The sequence below is a fragment of the Aythya ferina genome (assembly GCF_964211825.1).
Source record: "Aythya ferina genome assembly, chromosome: 2".
In the NCBI taxonomy this organism is placed as follows: domain Eukaryota; kingdom Metazoa; phylum Chordata; class Aves; order Anseriformes; family Anatidae; genus Aythya; species Aythya ferina.
Window position 1 is genome coordinate 137650650 of NC_140297.1, and position 22255 is coordinate 137672904.

Below are 22255 nucleotides of genomic sequence, written 5' to 3' on the forward strand. Positions count from 1 at the left end.
GCCTTTCCAGGTGAGGTGAAAGACTAGTTAAACAGCTGTTCATAAAAAGTTCCTGTAAAACTACCCCAAGACTTATCTTGATGCCACATTGCACCTTCACTTAGCTCTCTAGGTTGGACTGACAGCCTGTGGCACTCGGTCCCACTCTGGATGGTGATTGCCTGTTTCTGTAAAGGAGGAATCTCTGTTCTCCCACCATTTCAAGCCTTCTGCTGCCTTGGTGGTCTTGCTCAGAACTAATACTTGCTGATGGTATTTTTGAGCAGGAAGCAGGTGGCATGTATCCAGTGATTTCAGAGCTCTAGCCATTGCTTTCTCTTTGTTCCTAATCTTTGCTCCTGTGTTCCTGCATCTCTTGGCCCAGGTAGGCAATTCCCACCCGAAGCCACAGGTGCCCTCCTTGGGGAACACGTGGGTGAAGCTCTCTGGCAAAGCCACCTTCTCCTCCAGCTCTAGAAACATGGGACTTTTATCCTTAAAAGGAAGCTTGGGCAACTGAAAAACAAGAGTAATGGTGAAAAGCATTTAGCAGGAGATCATGTGGTGGTTTCCAAGCATAACATTTTATGCCCCTTAAATGCAGTAGAGAGCCCACTGGAGTTAGAGATGCAGGTGATTTTAATTGATGAATTTCACTGCTTTCTTCTGAAAAACTTCAGATATTGTATCTGTTGTGTCTGTTTTTAATTGAAACAGCTGGAGCCAAATTTCAGCTTGTTTGTTTTTTTTTTCCATTGATTGGAGCTGCTGCTTGACACTACAGTCTAGCTGATTTTCAGTCTCACCTCTGCTAACAGGGGAGGAATCAAACAGTCTTTTGATCACATTTGGAGTTTCTTTCAGCAGCATTTATGCAGAGGCTCTCTCCCCTTATCCAGAAATGTGCTTTCTGCCTTTACATGGCTGTGTTTGGGTCTCAACACTCCTTTGCTAGCCAGCTCGTGTTGTTCTCCAAAGCCCAGATGTGCACATGCCCACCCACTGCTGCCCAGTCTGTGTCTTTACCTGGTTCATCCTCTGAAGAAATCCACTGACTGTGCTGTGAATTTGCCAAGTCACAAACGTACCCTCTTTCCCCTCAGCTACCCGAACAGAAACGTGTGTTATCACTATCTAAGATCTTGCCCGTGTTGAAGTAGCTGGTAGAGACTTCTTGAAAGACACCTGCATTTCAGACAGCTATAATGATGGTTTGTGGCACAGAGTAAACCTTTCCCTGCTTCTGGTGTTGTCTCCTGTGCACTGAGCTCACGTCCCGTCATGTCTGCATGGCCCATGAGACCAGGAAGTCTCCTGCTAGGACTGGGCCTCCGAGAGCTTCTGGGAATCCTGGTTCTTCCATATAAAAAATATTTGCTATGGGGAAGTGCCAGAGACAGCAAATACCAGGAGTCAAATAGATGAACCAGGCACATTTTCCTCTTCTGCAGGCTAGGGCAGGGTGCACCATGCCACTGCTGCTATAGCATGATGAAGGAAGGGTTATTGCTGACAAAGTCTAATCCCAGCCATCACACCTTTTATGTGGCCTTCCTACATTCCTAGACCATGACCTGTACGCACTCAAGAAAGGGGGAAATTTATAGTGATAGGTTCTGTGCATGCTTCCCCCTCTTCCTCTCTTTGCCAGTGTTAGAAGGAAATGGGAGTTTCCTGAGCTGACTTCCCTGTAGATGAAAGCATGGATCTGGTACAACCAAATTTCTATTTCCTAGCGTGAAGGCATAGAAAACTAAAGTGTTTTTAAAACAACACATGCAAGGATTTCAAGGTGCGACATGAATTATGTTTTATGTAACTCATAAGGAGTTGATTAGGCACTTTTTTCCACCTTAAAACTTATTTTAAACAGAACTTCTAACTCTCCTCTGAGTTATACCCATGACTAATGTGACTCAAAAACCGTAAGACAGATTTCTGTTCAGTTCTCTGCAGTCTTTGTATGAAGTTATACTTCTCGATTCTAAATTCACTGGCTAATATATGAGGACTAAAGATATATTTTATTAAAAAAAAATATTGGAGTCATTCCTTTCTGCTGGTTTAATTGAAGTCATATAACTGCGATTTTAACTTACTTTATAAAACTTCTGTTGAACGTGTTTTGGAATTTCCTGTCGCTCTGGGGTAGTTGTTTGCTGTCTAGAAGATATGTTGTGAAACATCATTAAAAGACTGCTTTTATAGTAGGCCTTTTTTTTTTTTTTGATTAAATATCTCAGATAGTAACTCCTTGTTCTTACATTCTTTCCACTTCCCCAAAGTTGCACGTTTTATTCTGACTTTCATGTTTTGCAAATCTGTTCAATGTACTTGATGTGAAATATGTGCATGCCATTACACTACCACTACATTTAAGCTTTAATTTCAACAAACAGCTGAATGCATATTTGGCAAATACTTAAATCTTCAATTTCCATACTGAGCTGACATAGCAGGAGGGTGACTGCAGACACATAAAGTTGTTAATTGAGTAGTAAATTTAGGCTTACAGCCCTCCTTAACCATGTTGCCCTATGTCCTGTTTACTGCTGCTACTCTGCAAGCTGTCATTTAGCCAGGAAATTCAAGTTAAAAAATGTGCTTTATTTATCTATGAAAATCTTAAAAACCAGGTGACAGAAGCTATTGTGTTTTGTTTGTTGTGTGTTGTTTTTTTTTTTTGTCCAAATCTGTAACTCAGCTGGCATGGTGCAATACTGAAATCCTTTCTGGATGAAGTCAGAGTCATCTTGTCCTTGCTGTCAGGTTTTCTTGTTTTGTTCTGTGTTTTATTTTTAAAGTTTATATTTTCAATATGCTAAGACAAGTGTGGTTGGTGCAGTTTCTGAATCATCAGCTCTGAGGACAGTGTAGATGCTGTAGCAGATTTGGGCTTTTGCCAGTACAAACAGAGGGACAGCAGAAGCAGAAGGTAGAGCCACAACACAGAAAAGGTCAAAACACGTTTTCGGCTTGTAACACCAGAGAGGGAGAGGGGCCTGCATTGCCTTTGTAGCTCCACAAGAATTTTATGAGATCTCTGGATACCTTTCAGGAAGGAGTTTTTTTCTAAAGAGGAATAAGGTACATTTTTGGGGTGGACGGTGTCCTCTTCTTTTTAATGGGATGTGGAGGAAATGGCAGCAGCAGCAGCAGGGAATGGAAGAGTGCTCTGCTTTCCTGTTCTGCTGGTAAACAGGCAAATAGTGGATTTTTTATATATTTTCTTGTAGACATGGCTTATATTGACTTCATGACACTACACTAATTGGTTCTTCGTTTCAAAATCCCAGGAACCCCAAGTTCAGAAGAGCACATTTCTCCTCTTCCAAACTGTTTATAAGCCATGCAGGTTGGTGGCTCTGAGGCAGGCACTTGGCAAACACTTGCTGCATGAGCTCTGCCACCTGCCTCAATTGCAGCGCAATGTGTGGGGCTCCAGGCTGTGGCACCCTCTTCTCCCCATCTCCCCTGTTAGAAGGCTTAATATGTGTTATTTTTAGTTACTAGACTTGCAAATCATTTGCAGCTTTCCCCTCCAGTCTTGTATATACAGCTCCTTCCTTAACGTTTCCTCTTGGATATTATATCATTTTCTTAAAATAAATCTACCTAAAACTTCTCATATTCTCCACCTTTATTCTTCTGTAAATCTGCCTTTCCTATTCTGTCATAAGCTTATACTCTCCTAAAAACAGAAAAAAATAACTCTTTGATTAATCCCAGACTTAATTAATGCTGCTCGCCTGCTCCTCTAGCTCTGTAAAACCCAGTGCTTCCTAGATCTGAATCCTGCCACATATCCTGCTTACCTCAAGCCTTGCAGTTTCCACTCCTCTCTTTTCAAGAGGCCTGTCCAAAAAGCTTCTCCCATTCTGTGACTGTGGCAGTTGTGTCCTCCTCCTACCCAGAGCACAACATCTGAGCCCTTCTCCGGCATCACCTAAGGTGGAGCTACTGGCCCTTACCTCCAGGCACTGTCTAGCTTGTTTTATTTCCTACTTTCCAGTGTCCTGTCCATTTTCTGTCTTTTTCTTCTCGTGATTCCACATCTCTTCTCCAGCTGACCCATGCACATGTCAGACAGCCTGGCTTTCTCCAAGGCCTGGGAGACCTCATATTTCTTTACTGCAGACCTTCAAGACGGTTGATTTTTCACTTGCCAGCATCCCGTCCAACCAACACCTTGTCCTCAGTACTACCAGTGTAACAAAACTACCTGTACTACCTGTAACAAAACAAAGAAAAATCAAGTAAATTACATTATACTTTTTTTTTTTTTTTAACGAGAATACAAAGGCAGATTCTCAAGCAAAAAGCTGTTGCCCTTCTTTATGCTCACTAGAGAATCACAAATACATCATAATCATGGTTTACGTAATACTAACATTTTTTGTAAGTGAGCTTTTTCTTCTCAAAGCTTATAACTCTGATAGCAGTAAGATTTTCTCTGTTAAATCATTATTTTTCACTCAATCTTGAAGAAAAAAAAAAAACTTTTTAAATGAAATGTCTAACTAGAATTATTTAATGCAATGTCTAACTAGACAAACACTATCCAGCACAAAGAGTGATATTAGCACTCTTAATCATGGAAGATTTTTTTCTAATAACAGAATGAAAGCACAAATCCTTCTGTTTTAAAATGAAAACTTCTTCATATTCAGAGGAAAAGTCTGGACATCCTAAATTAATTGCATTATCACTTACATTTTATAAAATATAGCTTTACGTATAGTCTTTGAAATTAGCCAGAGAAACAGGATGAGAAGATGAAGAGAGTTTTCTCTAAAACAGGTCTTACCCATTGCAGAGAATACAGAAATTAGGTAATTGTCTCTAAAATACTTAGGAATATTCAAATATTCCTGTCTTTTTTTTTTTTTCTTTTTTTCAAATGCTATCAGACCTCTCAGACAAGCAATAGGAATGGGTAGCAAATGTTATTATTTGTGCGTTCTCATTTTTTTGGGACCTTAGGCTACATATATAACAAAGGCCAAAACTGCAAAGTGAGTGTGGACTCCTACCATGGAAATACGATGGAAAATAAGACTGCAACACCAAAACTGTGTACAATCCATTAGAAAGAAAACCAGCTTAGAAAGTTATCATGGCTTGGTGAAAGTGACCTTATTTGATAGTTCACTTGAGGTCTAGACCGGAATAAGGAAAATTAAAACTAAAAGTATCAGTGGTGTATAAAATAGGCAGGGTAATGAGAATGCAATGAGAACTAAAATATGTAACTTGCCATGAAGCCCAGCAGTTTAATTAAACCAGCAAATAAAGCATTTGCTGAGATTCTGGAAATTTCAGAAAATTGCGTGTTTCCCAATCTGTTAATGGTTGAAACGCTTCAGCAGATCAAATCTAAAAGAAAATGAAAAAGACTCTGAATATTTGGCCAGATTAAAAAAAATTAACAGAGCATTGCTAGATTGGAGAGGATTTTAATGATGCATAAAAGGACTGCTAGTGTGTTGTAACCAAAACAGAGCAATTAAGAATGAGTATTGATACAGCTAATTTGACCCTAAAATATGCACCAGAAATTGCTTTTTTTTTTTTGTTTTTTTTGTTTGTTTGTTTGTTTTTTTTTTTTTGTTTGTTTGTTTTTTGTTTGTTTGTTTTTTGTTTTTTTTTTTTTGTTTTTTTCTGAAGGCTGCCAGTAAAGTCACAAGAGGCTTGGGAAATTTCCATGTTAACTGTGCAACAAAGAAGACATAGCAGGAGAGAGAATGGAGAAAGCAGGAAGCATAGCATGGGGGAAACTCAGACTGGCTGTGTTCATTGTGTCATGTATCTTAGTCCTTTTTGTATATATACCCTTTTAAAGGAGTTTCAGGCAATAATAATGCAGAAAAATACATAGTTCGTGATGTTAAATACAGCAGTGGGACAGTTTTTTGGGTGATATATCTGTATGTACCTCTCCACAGAAGCTCCTGAAGTAAATATATCAGCATTTTAAGCAGTATGAGACCAAGGGAGCGAGCTGGTAGTGCAATTTATTCTACTTTGCGGCTCAGTTCAAGGCTTTGTTAGGCCATTTATGTGTGGTCTGAGGAGGGTGAAACTGGAAAAGCCCTAAAATAGCTAATGTTTTTCATAGTTCCAGAGGGCATGGGGGGGTTGCAGTCATTTTCCTTTTTACTGTATACAGATGAGCTTCAGTCCCATCCTTATACTGCTGAGGAGCTTCTCCTCTCTTCAGGTAATGCAACTTATTACAAATTGTCCTAAAACTCGTTAGGGATGGGAAATAAATGCAGCTCATATATCAAATAAATAGGAATAGGTTCTAGAAATTCAAAATAACAAAAAATAGTGTAGGCATGCATATACAGGCATAGCCTGCTTTCCTATGTACAGCCATATCCTGCTGGCAGCACATGATGTATATTTTATCACTGAATACTGTATAAATGCAAGTTAAAATGTTTTACCTGTTAAGTCACATAGAATCATAGTATATAGGACCCACAAGGATCATCCAGTACAACTCCTGGCTCCACACAGGACCACCCCAAAAATCAGACGCTATGTCTGACAGCGTTGTCCAAACATTCCTCGAACTCCAGCATGCTCCCCTCTGGGTGCAGACCCTTTCCCTAACCCCCAGCCTGACCCTCCCCTGTCCCAGCTCCATGCCGTTCCCTCGGGTCCTGTCGCTGTCCCCAGAGAGCAGAGCTCAGCGCCTGCCCCTCCGCTCCCCTCGTGAGGGAGCTGCAGGCCGCCATGAGGCCTCCCCTCAGCCTGCTCTGCTCGGGGCTGAGCACACCGAGGGACCCCAGCTGCTCCTGATACATCTCCCCTGTAGACCCTTCACCATCTTCGTAGCCCTCTGTGGCCACTCCCTAGTAGTTTTATGTCCTTATATTGTGACTCCCAAAACTGCACACAGTGCCCAAGATGAGACTGCACCAGCGCAGAGCAAAGCAGGACAATCCCTTTCCTCAGCCCGCTGGCGGTGCTGAGTTTGAGGCACTCTAGGACAATGCACATCCATTTGCAGCATGCTAATACGCTTCTTGTAAGCTGAACGGGTATTTGATTTGTTTTGTGGGTGATACCAGTATCTTGGGTTTGCAGAGTAAAAAAATCCTTTGTTTCTCTATATTTTCAAAAGATGATCGGTATTACAACAATGTGATGACTTCTCTTGAAGAAGTCTGATCAGCTATCATACACTGTCTTCTTAGAAAACACTGTGTCTTCATACTTAATCCTTCTCATCGGTAAGAATTTGTGTTTATAAAGTGGAAAAATATTTACTAAAGGAAATTCAGTATTTACAATACCGATCTTTATTTTGATTAAAAAAGACACAGTTCAAGTTCTCCCTCATGGTTTATGTGCTATCATGAGGGTGGAGCACATTTATTTATTTTTTACATAATATGTGACAGATTATCATAATTTATATATGCTAATACCAGATGATACGTTTCAATTTTGCTGTGTGGGAATCTATCAAGCAGGAGCAAGATGTGCAGGATATAAAATTAAAGTTTTGCATACTGTCCTGGTAAGTGCCTTATCACAGGGAGATCATCCACTGTTGTACAACATACGTGGATTAAATCAACACTATCATGCCTCAAAAATACCCATTTTAGATTTAAAATTAATGTAAAATGTGTATATATATACGTGTACACACATGTATTTATGTACATACATGTGTACACACACATATATACACACTTCTATGTCATTTGCTGGTAATTACCTCTTATGTAAAGTATGAAAGAAAGGCTTTTGGCAAAGTACTTTATTGTAGCTGACAGTTGACGTTAGACTTCTTAGTTAATACCTTTTTTCTAGTACAATTACAAATCCATTTTTTTCTCAAGCATTTGCGTTTTTTGGCTAACCTAAGCTTGCTGCTGACATCTGCAAGTCTGAGCACTTCAGCATAATTTAGAAGAAACAGAATATCGAATCAATAAGAGCTGCATCAAAGTATGGCTGAAGTGGTCAAGCAATCGTGAAGTACAGCACCTGGAGACAGTGAAAACATGCAAGCAGCTACTGCAGCACTGAGGGTGTATAATGCAGAAGTAGCCTGGGATAAATGTTTTCATTTCATCCTTTAACTTGGGAGCCCAGGTGCACCACAGTATATCTTTCACTTGGGATAAGCCATAGGAGTGCTGATGCTGATCAGTAAAATGCACCTTTGTGCTATACTATGACTGTGTTTCTCAGTTAAGGGTAATGTAGAGGAAAAAAAAAAAAAAAAAAAAAAGCCTCATTTTTTTTAAATATTGGAAATATGTAAATTTGTAAATTATTCTGCAGATTGAGGAAGATCTATAGATGCCTTGGTTTTGGTCTTAGTTATTTGAGTTTAGAAAGAATAATCTGAGTACCAACTATCACCTTTTGAAGTTTATCCTCCTGTAAAGTCCCTGCTATTCTTTTTATTGGGATGCTGCAATAGGATGGAAGCTGTAGGATTTGGGTGTTTTTGAGTAGCTGTTGAGCTCTGCAACTTCCACTTGAGTTACTTAATTTCAGATCTGATTGACCCAGGAAGGGCACAGTAGGCTCCTTGCACTGATGCACCAGTGAATACAGTTATAACCTACTGCACTTTTCCAAAACAATCTATGTATTTAAATATTCTGGGTAAGTTGAAAAAAAATCTTCTGTCTTCTGCTTTAGAATATATAATATTTCAAAAGAGGGAGGCACTGTTTTATTTTGAAACAGTTTTCCTTAATTTTAAAATTTGCTACATGCCCCTCTACATGAGACACTCATCACAGAACACAGTTTCCTAGCCCAACTGTTATTTTATCATGTCTTTTCAGTATGCATTCGGGCTGTGATCTGCAAGATTTTGTGGCACTGTTTTGTTCCTTAGGAACTTAGGAACCAGTGGATTTTGTGAAACAAACCCAAATTGGTAATTTTAATTAAAAAAAAAAAAAAAAAAAGTTGTAGCTTAAGTATAGTAGTTCATATTTTTAATAAAGACATGCATTCAGAATATTCTTGGCAATTTTACTTGTGAATATTGGATTTATTTGATGTACTTTGCTCAGAACAGCTGTGTTTTTAATAACAGGTAGATAAACTCTTATCACTTCAAGATAATGAGGAAATTAGATTTTCCTCTGTATACTTCGTTTTGTTTTTAAAATAAATGCCTCTAGACTTTATGACTTCTTTTTTTTTCTTCTTTTAAAGATTTCGTATTTAATTTCAGTAGAACACGCAAGTGAATCTGCTCACAGAAATTGCAAAGCTCAGCAGGGCTTTCTCTCCCGTCCATTTTAGTGGAAAGATGCAATGACCAGCTACAAAGGGGCCGTTTGGACCTCAAAATTCTTCCATTTAAGTGAGCTGAGACCTTACCAAGCTCTGGCAGAGCAAGAGAGAGCAACCAGGCTGAGCACATCCAAGTTCCCTGTTGGACAGCAGCATCTTTATTTCCAGACTAGCAGCACTTCATCTCCCATGGCTGGAAGGAGGCAGAAGATGCTGCTCCCCTGTCTCAAACATCTCCTATCCAAGCCCTTAGGTAGCCTTGGTGTGGTGGGCTGGAGGCTGGGCTTCAGTGCTTTGTGTTTTGTGCTAGGACAAACAGCCTTTTGCTGGCACCTGTGCTCACTGCTAAAGCTGCAAATAGCAGTTATTAAATTACCTCTTGTAATGGAGCCATTGACACATCTGTGGTTATTTTGTGCCTAAAATCTTCCTCACGTCAACATGATTACTATTTTAGTATCTTCATTTTCTCTCATTGGCCATCTGGCTGATTTGAAATGCGAAGAAGGCTAATCCTATGCTGTAATGATTTAGGAGAAAAGCAGGAAATCCACTGGGATGGAGGGGTGGGGGGGAGAAGGGGGAGAACTGTTTTTAAAGTAAAGAGAGCTGATGACCTGTCTGTTTACAGACAGCAGGTCAACATTTAGAAAATACACTTTTTAATCCCTTGATTCTATGCTTTTTGCTTCTTTCATTATGAAATAATGGACAAGCCAAGGTGTTTGTTTTTCAGATTCTGAATATAACTTCTACACTCTGTCTTCAGTTATTAGGATTGCTAATGTGATTTCTAGAAGGAAACCTTTGGTTGATTTTCTTTGGGTTGATTTTCTTTGGGTTGAGGGAAAAAATTAATGAAGGTCAGGTCTATTTGTAGACTTCATCCATTTTAGCTAGGAAATTAATTCAGTTTTGACAGTGATACTGATATTATTTCTCCTCAGCACAGAAGTGTGTGGGGTCATTTATGCTTTAGTGTTTGCTATATTCTCCTATCTGGCTTATTTTCTTTCTAATAGTTTTGAGGAGGTTATTTTTGCTGAAACATAATTAGCTTTACACTGTACAGAAAGCACTGTTTATTCGTGCTCTGCTTGCTCTTCAGTGCTCTCAGATTTGATGTCTCAGATGTATTTGTTTATGAGTACAATCAATCAAATAAATAAAGGGCAGCAACATCTATCTGTTTGCTTTTGCCATAGCAGACACAGTTTCAAAATGTATCTGAGAACTTATCTTTCTTACTGAGCTATTGTAACAAAATACAGAGTGGCCTTGTGTTTGCTATGTTTTAAAAAGCTTTGCATACATTCAGCAGGCAGTTGTATTTCAGATTCCAGAGTACAGATTGTCTCTTTTCATTGGTCTGATTAAAAAAAATAATAATACTCTAGTGCCTCTCAGTTCCTGGAAGGGGGAAGCATTTCTCATAAAAATCGAGTAGTTCATTTCCAATTAATTGTAATAAATTAAGCATGACAAGAAAAATAATAATTCTCATGAAAACTGCATTTGGATCTGCTGAAAGTATGCACACATTATTTACTGCAGACCATTAGGATGGCAGCATATGTATCAGAAACCTACCAAGGTAGTTATTTTATGTTATGTTTTGTGGTCACCTACGTTGTGTCCCCCAGATTTGCTCTTCCTCTGCTGCTGCATCAGAGGCCTGGTAGCAGCACAACAACAAACTGCCCCTTTCTCTCATGGTCTCTCTCCTTGCACCCCAGCCCTTTCCAAAAACAAACCCAAATACTGTAGACAACAAAACCAACAGTAGAAGTAGGTTGCATTCGTTGAAGTTAGACATGACTGAATGGAAACAGGCTTTTCTGCAATTGGAAAATGGTGACAAATGCAGACAAATGCTCAAATAAGCAAATACTTAGTACTAAAAACATTTAAAATTATATTTTAGGACTTCGTCCAAAAAGAACTCTACGCATGGTGCTATGGACAGGAGAAGAACAAGGAGGAGTAGGTGCTGAGCAATACTACCAGTTGCACAAGGTAAGTAGTGTCTTCAGATGATTTCCTTGACAGCACATTTTTCTATATTTTCATGATCTACTCATTATTTTTGTCAGAATGTTCAGTTTAATATCTGACTGGAAATAGTGATTCCAGATCTGCCTGAGAGTATGTTTTCTGTCTTCTATCATGAATGTAAACTTCATTTTACATTTAACATAATGTGACGTGTACATACATAACATTTCATTTGACTTAACATATTCTATCACAAAACTTCTGAAACAGCTATTTCATGATGATAGCTGCCATAGCTTTCAAGCATAGCTAGCTTTCTGGGGATGAATGAGGAATGCTCCACATGTGTTGGTAATATAAATAAATTTTGTTTGGCTTACATATTTCTGCTTCATTGCATTTTCTCATAATATTTTACAATGTAAAACATGAAATAATACAAAGAAAAATCTTTGCAATCTTAACTTACTTTAATGGTGTCTAATCTAAAATACTCTATGTCAATTATTAATTTTATGGGATCTGGAATATTTTAAATGCTTGATTTCTGATGAGGCAAACTCTGTGGCTGGTTATCAGGGTAAAAATGTTGTATATTATCACATCTGATCCATCTGTGAACAATGGCATTTTCAAAGTACAGCAAGACATAAAGGACAGTTACATAAAACTTTTTTAAGTCTTTGGAATATGTATTTTTTTCCCTAGAAAATTTATACTGTACCTTCATAACTAAGCTTAAGTAGTTATATTTTAATCTGTTCCCCAGTGTAGTAGTATTTACTCTCAATGATGGTTGGTATATATGAGACAAAGATACAAGATGATTAAGAATGTGTTTAGGAAGTCACCTGCTGTACAATAGTAGGCAAGCAGACTTAGAAGAAAGCGATAAATTCCTAAAATAAATTTTTAGTGGTAAACAGCCTAACAGAACAAATATATGAAAGTTTCACATTGAATCAACTTCACTGTTATGAACAAGACTAAATCAATTTTCATCTTCAATAGAGTGGTCAGAGATAGCATCACAGTGGTTTTAGTTTTGTGGCTAATTGAGGAATGGTCAATTATTTCCCACTAACTTGATTACCATTACTAAGAACTGTGTTTAACTACCCATGCATAATGTGGTCTCCTTTATACTTCCACATTATAGAGATAGCTCAGCGCTCTCATTTGGAAGAGGAACATAGGAGTTTGCTTTTTCAGATTCAGGGAGGTGCCAGATTGCAGTTTAGCAAGTATTAAGGGCTCCGGATTTACCATGGATACTCTGGTGTTCAGCAGAATTAAACTAGCATGAAATGTTCTGAAATACATAGCAAAGAAAAGAGATGCTTCTCATTTACGGAAGTGCATTTCAGAAGAGCTGGAAGGGACAAAGCAGATGTCTTGTGCCTCGTGCATGCTGCTCGTGAGAAGTGTATCACCTCTGTAGCTTTTGAGAAGAACACCCATTTCCATCTTGGAAAGTCAGCTCCATCCTATGGTCTTAGAATTGTCAGCAACATGTGAAATTGTCTTATCCACTTCTCATCTTTTTCCAAAAATCCTGTATTTCAGTGTTGTCCTTAGTATTTATATTCAGAATTAATACCAAAAAGTAGGCTGAAGGATCAAATAGGAAAATATAAAACAGATCTGGGTGTTGTTTGAAGGATATTTGGTTACTTTGCTTTTAAACTGACAAAGATGTGTCTCGATTTTTGCTGTGCTGTTGTGATTCCATCTGGATGGTGTGCTTTGTGAAGAAACCACAGCCTAACTTGACATGAATTTGTAATTTGCATGGAGAATTTAAGCAGAAATTACATCCGTCTGTTGTTTGTTGTTCTTGTTTCCCCCCTGCCATGTGATCTGGCATAATTATAAATTGATACAACTCTAGGACATCGCATTACTCATAATAACAAAATAAAGCAGATTAATACTGTACATTATATTTAGCATGAAAAATATCTTAACCTTTTAATGATTCACTTGTGCGAATTTCTGGCAATTAGGGTAGTATGGCACAAAACATCACTTCTTGATGTTAATGAGTACAAGTTAAGTAAGAGTGGTATTTAAAGATGCCTTGTTAAATGAAAGATGGGCCGTATGACTCATCTGCCTGGCTGGGCTTATTATGACTTTAGTTCACTACAAACAAGTAGAAATATGAATGCTGTAATTCAGCACAGACAGACATGGATTTCCTTGACATTGTAAATTACATCCTTGTGTCAGTGGAAATGTGGCAGAGGAGAAGAAATGAAGACAATATAGTACTGGACAAGTACAAATGCTCTTACTTTTGTAGCTTATTTGTTTTTTTTCTTTCAATTTAATTTCAGGTCTTTCTTCCTCATCTGTCATAGTAGGTTGCCACTGTTGTACAAGGAATAAGTTACTGCAGAAATAACAGATAGCAGCAACATGGTGATTTTACTATGGTGCAGATAATTAACTCATATCCCTGCATAATTGCATTATTTGTATCACTCTCAAGTGTTTCTGTAGAGCCCAGTATTGCAGTGTCTGGTTTTTAAAACGAGTCATAGGCTGGATCAGATGTTGAGAGCTTTATCAGAAAGAAATAGCTGCCATGTTGGGTTGACCAAAGCACAGTCCAACCCTGTCTCCTGTTTCTGACAGCATTCAGTGAATAGATGCTTAGGAAAAGCATATTTACCCAACTGCAGTTAGAGTAAGCTCAACCACGTAAATTACTAATGCAACCCTTTTTTTTGTTTTATAAAATATTTTTTTCTGCAGAGACTCTCACAGTCCTCATCTATTGCTCCCTTGGTATGATTTTTCCAAGACACTTCCAAGAGCTGAGAGCCAAATACCATCCAGCAGTGCCAGTGCCTCCATTAGTGCTGGGGTACCTGTCACCCACCAGTACATCCCACAGACCCTGCTTGGTTTTGACTGGGGGATAGAAGCCTCCCAGGGGAATCACCAGCATCTTCGCTCCCAAAGAAAACACCCATCGATGCGCTCACTGCTTTTAAGTGGTGGCCAGTACTTAGATTTAATCCTGGGCTGGAAATAGCCTGATTTTCCTTTACAGTAAAGACTCCCTACCATGATGAAGAGTAATGAAATAAAAGGATCCAGATCTTGGTGTACAACACTACATCTAAGACTTTTCTTTGCCCATTGCTTATTTGTGTGACCTGGTTGCTGAGGCGGGCTCTAATGTATAGACAATATAAATAACTATAAAAATAGGAAATATTGGAACTGCCACTTTCCTCTCCAAGTTGCATGGAAGAAACAGGAAGGTGGTTTAATAATTCTGGAGGGCTTCCCATTGCATCTATTCTGTACAGACTCTCCTACACCTTTCAACAACAGCACCTGAGTGCCCTCCAGTAGGGTTTTAAGTATTTCACACATTTAGTCTTATGTTGGTTTCATGAGAGAAGAAGGAAGTATATGTAATGAAGCGTCCTGCCTTGGTGGAGACTTCTGCAGTTTGTTGTTTCATATGTATCTGTCACTCTACACTTTTAAGAGAGAAAAGTTAAAGACATGCACCTTGCATTTATCTTGCAAGTTGATGAGACTGGTGTTGGCCCTTTGTTCTGGCTTCATTTCATTGCTTTGGACTGGTCTCTGCCAAAAATACATGTACCAAAGATACATGTACCATGACCACAAGGTTACCAGCTTTTACCCAGTTGAATTAAGGGACTGTGAATTGCATGTAATTATTTTGGAATAGAAGTATCGAATGCAATCTCTCAGGAAAGCAAATGCATGTCGTAATTAACAGATAAAAGAGATACTAGGCCAAATTCAAATTTGCTTTGGTATCTCTGTTGCCATAATTGAAGGCATTAATGTGTTAGGAATTTATTTAAAATTATATTAGAGAAAGCATTCTTACAATATTTCTGCATGTTTTTATTGCTACCTTAATGATGTTTACAGTACTTACTACATTTCTGGTGCACATACCATACACTGCTTTAACATTTTAGGAAAGGTTAGACTTTATGGAAAATATTAATCATCACTGTTTTCTATGGTTTCCTTTTTGTGTTTATTATCAGAAGGTTTGCTATTTTGCCCAAGCTGGGTCTGCATTAAAAAAAAAAAAAAAGGACTTTCTGAAATTTGCTAATATAAATATTCTTTGTTTATGAGGTTTATACTGTAATTTACTAATGACTTACTTTCTCTAAGGAGCAAATATCCAAAAACTTTCTCATCACTTTCAGGTAAAATGATTCTTCCCCAGAAAAGATTGGCTCCTCAAAACCAGAGTTTTCAGAAAACTCGTAGATTTCAACATTCTGATTATTGCCCAAGGTACAAAATACTCTGGTGAAATGTGAGATGTGTTTGTGAGTGATTTGAACCAAACATATCCAGGACTTGCATATGGATTCTTCTATCCCAATGAAATTTGTTGACCATTTGGCTACTAACTGTTCCCAGGAAATATTCTCTGTAATCAGAAGTTAAAACTAGTGCTTTTTGTTTTGACCACTGCTGTCCTGTTGTGCCGTAGCTCTCTCTCCTCTATTTCCATCTGTTGTCTTACCTTCAAAAGGCACGTGAGGCTCTTGGGTCTACAGCTAGCTTTTAATGTTGTGTTTGTGCTGGAGACAGCACCATGACTTGTTGGACATGAGGCCTCCTGTGGACACTACCACACATAATAAACTTCATTAATAATTCATTAATGCCACCTGATCTTTGTGGAGAAGTCTGATGGTTTTCTTTTTGATTTGAATTGAAACAGGACACACAAGAATAATCGAAGCTTTTCAGGATTTGGAAATTATTTCCTGTCCAGTTTCAGTGTTGGTCTTCTCTCTGGATGCCTTCTTTCATGATGAATGTGGGATGAGTTTAGCAAATTAACAATAAGCAAGATATTTTTTCTATGTTCCATTACTTTAGATTTGTACAACACAATGCCTAAAAAGCAAGAAGGGTTGAAAGAAGAGAAATGAGAAAATGAGCAGAAAACGATTTGTTTTGGTTATGGATACAGGGTTATTTCATCAAAGGGGAAAACAACTGCACAGAACACAGAAAGATAAGAATGAAAAAGTAGTCTCTGAAGCCTCAAGCCCTTGGTCACAAGATTTTCTTGCTTTTTGAATACTTATTTTGAGAATTCTTTGACCTCCCTGTCATTTTGTTGTCCTCCAATTTGATTTATGCAAATAACCTAACGTGGAGATCTCTATTTAGCAGGTTGGGCTGATAGCACTATTTTAACGTTCTGCCATGAATCACCAAGTTGAGAAATGGAAGAAACGAATAAAAAGAGAAGGGTTCAGTTACAAAACACCAACAGAAAATAATTGCACTGCATTCTTCAGAATTGCAGTTAACAGCCAGTAGCATCCTTGATTGTATTCACCACAGGAAAGCTAATATAATTATACAATTATATTTTATACCAGTTCTAGGTCAGCAGGATTTCATAATTCTTAATATAGAAGTGTCATACTGCTACTGAAAGCTGAAGAGAAAATCAGATTTTGCTAAAACACAAAGAATTGTTGACTCCTTACCCAGCCTGAAGCAGGGCGGGCACAGAATCAGTCATGGCAGCGTGTCTCTTGGCTGCCTCATCTTGGCTCCATCTGAGCAAATTTCGTGTATGTCCAGTGTTCTGAGAACTTCTGTATTTGTATGTTTTCTCCCTTTTCTTTCCCTCATAGAAGTAGCAGAGCTGCTGTCTGAAACTCCTGAACTGGTGGGGTGTCTGCCTGTACTGTCCAGAAGGAAACATTAGGCTCCTTGTATTACATCAGGTACACAACATGAACAGCAAGCCAACAGATGAAGTCCATACACTTGTATTTATTTGTATTAATATTTATTTAGTACAGTGCCTCCACAACTGTCACTTATTTTGCCTTAAAAATGGTGTTGCTCATCAGAGGATAGGTTAGGCCTTATGAGAGAAATAATTCAGTAACTAAATGTATATAACAACTAATTTTAAACAGTGTAGAGAGAGAGGGGGGGGGCATTTATATACATACATACAGATATGCATAATAAGTCTATTTATTATCTGTAAGCTTCATCTGTGAAGCTAGCCCCAGTCTGTATGGGAATGGCCTCCAACTACATCCTGGCAATGTAGGTGTCCTTCCTCCTCAAAGTGACATTTCAGTCCTTGGAGGAACCCCTTCTGTCACTGCAAGGCTGACTGGAGTTACTAAAAGGAGACCTCTTTTGAGGATAGCTGTTCCTCTGCTTTCATGTCCCAGACCAACCACAGGCCCTCAGTATTTTGGGATGTTGTGCTGTAGGAAAGCTGGGATCCCTCTATCCAAACACCCCACAGAAAACTGTCACCTCCTGTTGGCTCACTGCGATGAACTTTCTCCTCAGTGACGTCTTTTCTTTTTGACATTACACTTCTTACCTACATGTAGATCAGAGCCTAACAGCATGCTGTGTAAAAACAAGAAACATTAAAGATCTGTGTGCTGTGCTAACTTCCAAGGTGTTGCTGATGTATTTTAATCAATCTCTTCTTGAAGGTTACAGAAGTAGTCATTTGCTTGCCGAAAATGCATACATCAGGAAAAATCATCTTTGATTTAAACCACAACCTTTAATTAGAAGATACTGGCAGTGTCGCCTGTTTTCAAATGAAAACCTGAAACTTTTCAAAAAGGGATCAGTCATTCAGAGTCACAGGGAGTGTTTGACACCCCTGTATTTGAACAGTAAAAGGCTTTAAGTTATGGTGTGTTTTCCAGGAAGAGCACTTCTCTTTGACAAGCCTCGTTGTCAAAGAAAAATAAAGTCTGAAGACAAGGCTACAGGTAATCTGACGCATACCTTGCTTGGCGTGCTGCTGTCTTCAGAGCTGCCTGCTTTTTCTTGCATATCATCCCTGGGAACTCACAGTCCTGAATGGTGATCTCTGTGACTGCTGGCAGAGGAAACAGCAGCAGTATTGTACAGGGCAAGACGTGCTAGTAGCATGTTTGTAGTGAGTGAAATGCTAATAAGTACATGACCAAACGCTGCTCTGAGCCTGTCGAAGTTACTGGGACTTTTGTTGTTGGCTTCTCTACCCTGTAACTCTAAAATTAGAGAACAGGCCGTAAAATCCTTGGACTGTTTTTATGGACAGCTTTCCCACAAAGTGTGGCAGGAAAAGCACGGGTCTTGCTCATACCTTATCATATATCAGCAGTGGTGCTAATCTTCATCCTTACAGCAACTTTCTCCCACAGAATGGCACGGCGATTTACAAAGATTTCTAACTCTCAATGCTCTGGATTTTCCCTGTCCTCATTCAGAAAGGGTCTGAGCTGTATGGTTGTGCTCATAGCTGTGTTTATTGCGTGTCGATGCTGGCGCATCTCTGCTCCCTAACAGCTGGTCCGCTTTTTCCTGTATTTTTATTTATGCTGTTGGCTTCATTACACAATCTTGATCCTAAACAGCAACTCAAAAATGCACTACACCATGTTTATATGTTATTAAATCCTTACAAATATTATCTGTTGTGTTTTTTATTTCTTCTTTTCCAGCTGTCACATCCACTTAGGTGTTTACAGTGTTTTCTCTTGACTTTCTCATAGTCCAAGTTGTCAGCCTAACAAACTTGGGTGTCGATTTAAAGGCACTTCTAAGTACTGCGAGCAGGATGGCTGTCGTTGCACCATAAGTTTTGCATCATGGTCATTGCCTTGCTATATTTGGCTTCAGATTGCTCTGAGTCAAATACTGGAGTACAAGTGTTGGTGTTTCCTAAGGTGTAAATCAGTAACAGAAAGCTGAAAATGCACTGTCAGATTAACTGATGTCCCTTATTACTGCAACAAATTAACCATTAGTCAAGGACAGTGCTCTGCCATTAAAGACTTCAGGATTTTCTCTGTAAAGTGATGATTTTTTCTCAGTGGATATAAAAAGAAAACTAGTAATGGGGTCCTGGACAAGTTGTAACACTCTTTTAAATAGCCCCAAATTACCAAAGGCTTTTAGGATAGCTGTTCCCTCCTTTATCCTTACAGGTATCTCACTGCTTTAGCTGGGTAGGAGGAATTGCCATTAGTGACTCAGGTCAGTCATGAGATGTTGGAGTCTAGTTTAACATCTGGTAGGACTTATGGGGATTTTGAGTGAATAAGTAGCTACCTGTATGAAATTAAAATAAAAAAATAGGATAAGTAGAGGCAAAGAGATATGCCTATCTGCATATTCAATAAAAATAGCAACCTGTAAAAAGCCAATTTTCTCATGCAATATTTACTGTAATGTTTCATTTAGATATTTAGTCAAAGAGCTAAACATGATAAGATAAAGAGAAGTGACCTATTCTGTGACCAAGGCAGAGGAAGATAAAGGATAAAAGTCTGTTCTGAAGTTCAGAGAATCAGGCAGCAGGTTACGCCACCGAGATACAATTTTCTGGTATGTGCCAAGAGAAGTGGCAAAGTACCAGGATGCAGAAAATGGGATTACTCCGAAAAAGAAAAAAAAAAAAAAAAAGAAAAAAAAGTGTACTGAGTTTAAAATGCGTGTTTAAATGATGCATTCAGTATGAGGAAAAATGAAAGAAACAGCTGAGCCTACAGTTATGTTGTAAAATCTTCCTGTTTTGTTCTCCTGTTCCCTTGAATTAGCCAAGGGAGCACTGTACTGTCTCAGCCTGCTTTGATAAGTGCCAGTTATCCCTGCACCATAAAGTGCAAAGGACAAAGGATGCATCTTCCCTGTAGCATATTTCTCAGTGTGTATTTCTTTCTGTATAAGTAGGAATGCTAATACACATATACAAAAGCAGGTACAGTGAAAGCAACCCCCCACCTTTTTTTAAATTGCAATACCCTACTTTCATACTTGACAGTGAATAGATTTAAAATTAATCCTGTCTTCCAGTAGACAAAATAGGGGAAAAAAAACTTTCTCAAGGACACATGGTACTTCAAGTAGTTGCGACCTGTTTCTTTTCTGTCCCCTAATGAGTCTAGTTTCTTTCCCAAGAGCATTTTGTTTTCGTGTCGCTCCCGCACGTTCTAAGAATTGAACAGCTTTCTTCTAGAGCAAGAATATGGTGTAACGTATCGTGGGTGGTTTGCTTTCTCAGTTTCATATTAAAAACACATGTGGACATTTATATGAGAAAGAAAACAATCGAGGACTGCAGTAATAATACTAGCAGATTATGAAGTTTTGCTATTCAGATTTATTACACGAAGATGGTTTACATTCTGAAATACCCTTTTTGTTGTACCTGCAATTTTTTAACGTCATTGGTCCCATTTACAGCACAGTGTGTTTTTCTTGGCCAGCTTCTCTCCCACCACATCGAAAGAGACAGCGAATCACAATTTCATGTTGAGACTCATGACCTGTAGTACTGCATTTGATGGTAGGCTTAGAAGTATCCTAATTCCTTACACATACTCTTTGAAAAAAAAATAGTGGGTTTTTTTTTTCATTGTATAATGTGATTGCCAATTTGGTGGCAGTGTTAGTTATTTTCACCTACATTACCGATAGTTAGATGGGTGGATAGATAGACTGGTTATTTTAAGTTATTAGAACATTGATGGTTGCTTCTTTTGCAACGATTTCGTATTAATTCTATTAACTGCTGTTTCTAAGTTAGAAATGACTTAGAGAGTAACCTCCACTATGTTAGAGAGTATTTAACTCCAAAGAGTCCAGGTAAGGAAGAGCATAAAACACAACTCTTGACAAATTCGGTAAAGAACTTCTGAAAACTTGCTGGGCCAGATTTTGATACTTGTGCAAAATTCACGGCCACCTGTATTCTTTACTGAACTCTAGGCTTGTGTAACTTGCTAATGACATCGATCTGTTACTCATCGGTATCACGTATCTCTTGTAGTGACTTTTTTGTACTAACCCATGACAGCAATAAAATTTTAAAATCAGGTCTGGGCACAGGAGTAAAATATCCAGTCTCCTACACATATGAGTAAGTTCTCTTAGTCACATTCTAGGTAGTCTGAAGTATAACTTTTTTCAGCCTGACCCGGCCTATTTTACTTTGCAAAAAATGTTGTGTAGCTCTCAAATAGTGGGAAACTTGCCTTTGTGTAAAGTCTGCAAGTACTTTATTCCAATTAGACCTTTGTGATTGAGTGCTCTGGGTGTACAAGAGGCAAATGAATGGATCTGGTTGCTAAGTTTTATTCGTTAAGCTAAAAAGGATCTACCAGGTGTAGACTAAAAGCAAATGTCATTATGCCGTTTATACATGAAAACATAATATTTCATGCTTCCTGTAAGGGCTTACCTTGCAAAACACTAACTTCCCTTAAAACAGACACGGCTCCTTCAGGTCAGGTGGAACCTTGGCATTTCACTCCTCTAATTGAAGTCAGTTGACTACATGCTATATTGAAAATTAAATGTTTCTGAGGAGGCAACAGCTGTTTTTGTCAAGTGGGATGTCCTTCGCAGTCTGAGCAAGCTTTGCATGTGCCTTGAGTACTGTGTTCAGTTTTGGGCCCCTCGCTACAAGAAGGACATGGAGGTGATCAAGAGAGTCCAGAGAAGGGCGATGAAGCTGGTGAGGGGCCTGGAGAACAAGTCCTACAAGGAGCGGCTGAGGGAGCTGGGCTTGTTCAGCCTGGAGAAGAGGAGGCTCAGGGGCGACCTTATCGCTCTCTATAGGTACCTCAAGGGAGGCTGTAGTGAGGTGGGGGTTGGCCTGTTCTCCCACGTGCCTGGTGACAGGACGAGGGGGAATGGGCTTAAGTTGAGCCAGGGGAGTTTTAGGTTAGATGTTAGGAAGAACTTTACTGAAAGGGTTGTTGGACACTGGAACAGGCTGCCCAGGGAAGTGGTGGAGTCACCATCCCTGGAGGTCTTTAAAAGACGTTTAGATGTAGAGCTTAGGGATATGGTTTAGTGGGGACTGCTAGCGTTAGGTAGAGGTTGGACTCGATGATCTTGAGGTCTCTTCCAACCTAGAAATTCTGTGATTCTGTCTTATTTTAAAGCTGACCAGACCTCATACCCTCCCTCTGCA

The 22255-nt window shown here is 38.8% G+C and overlaps 1 protein-coding gene across 2 annotated transcripts in view; it reads left to right on the forward strand.

The window, feature by feature from the left end:
* CPQ (carboxypeptidase Q) overlaps positions 1-22255 on the forward strand; it is a 155083-nt gene that overhangs the window by 100139 nt on the left and 32689 nt on the right. For both annotated transcript variants that reach the window (XM_084507514.1, XM_084507515.1), the window contains exon 6: positions 11189-11280. In XM_084507514.1, coding sequence (XP_084363640.1) covers positions 11189-11280 — 92 coding nt within the window. The remainder of the gene's footprint in view (positions 1-11188; positions 11281-22255) is intronic.